At 38.3% G+C, this 3,155-nt stretch overlaps 1 protein-coding gene across 1 annotated transcript in view; it reads right to left on the bottom strand.

The window, feature by feature from the left end:
* Positions 1-3,155, bottom strand: part of LOC101857202 — a gene marked incomplete in the record, with an annotated part of 30,623 nt that overhangs the window by 21,197 nt on the left and 6,271 nt on the right. The window contains 2 exon segments of the mRNA XM_013086524.2: positions 356-675; positions 1,664-1,837. Coding sequence (XP_012941978.2) covers positions 356-675; positions 1,664-1,837 — 494 coding nt within the window.

The raw sequence follows: 3,155 nt of genomic DNA on the forward strand, positions 1-3,155 counted from the left end.
GGTTACTTTTCCTGGGAAAGGATACAATTGGTAATAATTATTGTGTGGCATCGTGGGTCGTGGGGCCGGGAAAACAGGATGTGCTCGTCAAAATAATTGAATCGAAAAAAAAACCCCGGCCTTTTTTGGCGTTGGCAAATGTTATCCATTTTTTAAAAGATATTGGCTCATCGTCTTTTGTGTCCTTTTCAAAGCAAATTTCTGTGTGGATTTTACTGGGGAAAAGTGTTATTTAAAGGCGTAAAAATGTAAATTTGCAGCTTTCAAGGACCTTCTCTTCCCATCACAAATATCTTTTTCTATTCGAGATAGATTGGTAGATTTGTAAAAAAAAAATCAAAATCAAAAACAAGAACAAATGAACAAGCTTTAAGATGATATCAGTAACTCCATAATATGCTAAATTATTGACGAGCGCCTGATTCCATCGATTGACACAAATTATGAAGGTACACTCCTCACCTTCCACAGCTGCTTGGGTGGTCTCCTCGCGGTCTCGCTGACACACGAAGTTCAGGCCGCCTTTCATCCGACACGGCATTGCCCTCCAGAAGAAGTAGTCAAGCTGTACTTTCGTCTTGTTGTCCGGGGCTATGGCCAGGTTGGTCAGCACAAGACAGTCATGGCGGCGTTTGTTCACAGGTTCTATCGTCGAGCCGGACACTCCAGGCCAAGCTGTGTTGAGTTTGGTTGGGGTTTTATTTTGATAGATAAATATAGACTCTACTGTTTATGGTTTTCTAATAATGTTTTGTTTTTTTCTAATCATAAATATTTTACACCCTCACGGACATAATTCATATCATTTGGGAGGCTGGCTAACCCAGGATGAGTGGAAAACAGTGGCTCAACAGGCAGACGAAGAAACGTGAATAAAAAAGAAAAAAAATTTCCTCTATAATCAAATCCATGTCTTCTGCACATGCATTCCATTACACCACAGACGCCTTCGTATTTTTGTTATGCCACTGGAACAGGCATTGAAGGGCCCAAAATAAGGTCTGAATATGTTACAATTCTGTCAAAAAAGAATTATGTTCCTTCTTTTCAAAGTATTTAAAGTGGAGCACGAGTAAGTGCACTACAGTTGAATATGCCAATGGAAAAAGAACAATAATTATATAACAAACTATGTAAGTATATAGGTCAAAACATAAATTTGCTATGCATCTCGGCAAACCTTAATTTGTGATTTCTTAAAGCTCCACAAAGTTATATATTATTATCCAGTTATCCCACTGAGCGATTAATATTTTTCTGGACAACACGCCACATCCCAGAGAAAATGGTCTTCTCCGGGAATACTTTGACAGTCTTAATAAGCTGCACTCAAGATTTTAAGAGCCCTTCCCTCCTCCCTCCTTTTCCTCTGTTAACCTACTATAGAATTAAGTCTGATTTCAAGTGACTTACGCTTAAGTTCACTCCTACCATAAAGAAGAGCACGTCCATGCTGTTACCAGGACATCCGCCCCTTCTGTCTTCAAAACGTGCCTGACCTAGCATTCCACTCACACATTGAGATAAGTAAATAAGTTGTTTAATTGATAAATAAATACATGTATCTAAAAAGTGTTTTTTCAAATACATCAAAGACCCCCCCCTTTCCCAACAATTTTGGCGTAAAAAGACTACTAAACCGTTTTACGAAAGCTTTACATACCTGGCAACCATTTGTCCTGGGTCACTGCGGTTCTGACAGTCTTGAAAGACGACCGGGCCTTCTTTTTTCCAGCCTTTTTGCTCTTGCGCTGTTTCCTCTTAACTAGTTCAAACCATTTCCACACACCTTTGGTCTTTTTTCCGCCCGTGAACCAGAAATTAGATTTTGGTCTTCCTGGAGATTAAAAAAAGAATGTTAATGTAAAAACATTTTTCTTGCTAGGAATAGCGGGAGCTATATTTGTTCTTTGAACTGAACTGCCAAATCCATTTAATTGCTACCCACTTCCCCGATCAGTGGAATCTTGTGTCTTTATACTCTTACACTGTGATAGTCTTATAATAAGGGGAGAATTGAGCTGAGCTGAGTCAACATGATTCAGTGTACGGCCTTGTATAGCATATCGTTTCATATTATTATAACGAAGGCCATTAGAAATGCTTCGAAAATCAAGTACACCCCCGTCAACCAATCAATCAATCAATAAACATGACCTACTTCTATGTCACTTTCTTTACAGGAATTTCTGCAAAATGACTGGCATCCATTAATTTTTCGGCTTGATTTTAAATAGCCTTCTGGAGGAGCCTTGTACATTCTTTAAAAACTATTCTTCTCGTTCTAAATCTTAATAATTGTTCAATTGTTTTGGTGGAAAGTTGGGGAGACAAAGCCTACAATCTCTTACAGATGGTTTCCACTGTTCCTGACATCTTCATGTTGAGATTAGTGTAAAACCTAACACAGAAAAGTACCACGTTTATAAGAATCGGGTATCGAATCATGGACTTTTGATAAGACACAGATGTAATAATTTTGTCCCAATCATTGTTAACGTTTTTACAAACAACACCGACTTTTGACATCTTTAAGACACAAAACTTGTTGTACCACCCACCTACATACATAAATACAAAATGTATTTCCAAGTGGAGCATCAAATCACACCTGTCACTGCCCGAGCGATCCCAACGCTGCCAAACAAAATTACCATAATATTATCATTACCCACTTATATTATGTGTTTTTGTTCAAGGAGAGGAAGGTGGGGGGGGGTGTGTGTGTGTGTGTGTGTGTGTGTGTGTGTGTGTGTGTGTGTGTGTGTGTGTGTGTTTACGTGGTGTCGCCCTACTGAGTGCCTACACAGATAATATTTTTTTAATGTTTTTTAAAAAATTATATGTTTGTGAACGTTTGCCTAAAATTTCCGAACCATTTAATTTTCAAATTTGAAAAAATAACGTTGGTTCAGAATCATTTAAAAGGTGCACAGTTTTACTGAGGAGTCTGAAGTCACTGCAGTTTAATTTTCAGTTTTTCATTAGTTTCGTTTAGATCTAATCTTGGGAAAGTCTATGACGCCATTGTAAACAAGTGAGGCTTCCGTTCACAAGCAGTGCGCACTGTTTCCACAATGACTTGACGATCGATGCTTTTCAGTCCGTTCATTGAACGGGTACCCAGCTAGTTTATATGTGTATAATATTTATAT

Source organism: Aplysia californica, unplaced genomic scaffold (genome assembly GCF_000002075.1).
Source record: "Aplysia californica isolate F4 #8 unplaced genomic scaffold, AplCal3.0 scaffold00475, whole genome shotgun sequence".
In the NCBI taxonomy this organism is placed as follows: domain Eukaryota; kingdom Metazoa; phylum Mollusca; class Gastropoda; order Aplysiida; family Aplysiidae; genus Aplysia; species Aplysia californica.